The 207-nt window shown below is 58.9% G+C and overlaps 1 protein-coding gene across 1 annotated transcript in view; it reads left to right on the top strand.

Moving 5' to 3' along the window:
- Positions 1 to 73: 73 nt before the first annotated feature.
- Positions 74 to 207, top strand: part of LOC119593603 — a gene marked incomplete at its 5' end in the record, with an annotated part of 118,927 nt that continues 118,793 nt past the window's right edge. Inside the window, 1 exon segment of the mRNA XM_037942559.1 lies at positions 74 to 187. Within this exon segment, the coding sequence (XP_037798487.1) occupies positions 74 to 187 (114 nt within the window).

Here is a 207-nt window from a genome sequence, read left to right as displayed (position 1 = left end):
CAGGGCTACATAACCGAGTTTGTGTCCCCCACTTAATTACATTTTCTCACTCATTTCCTCCTTCATGTTCCAGGTGACGGCGCCCTTGGAGTGCGGAACTGCCTGCTCGCTCGCCAGCAGTGCGCCGACGACCCCTCCTGCAGATCTGTGCTCGAGATCATTCCACGGGTGTGCGGGCCCGAGAACGGTAAGCCTCGCTCACGTCGC

This window comes from Penaeus monodon, chromosome 32 (assembly GCF_015228065.2).
Source record: "Penaeus monodon isolate SGIC_2016 chromosome 32, NSTDA_Pmon_1, whole genome shotgun sequence".
Lineage (NCBI taxonomy): Eukaryota > Metazoa > Arthropoda > Malacostraca > Decapoda > Penaeidae > Penaeus > Penaeus monodon.
This window is presented reverse-complemented; position numbering and strand designations above follow the sequence as displayed.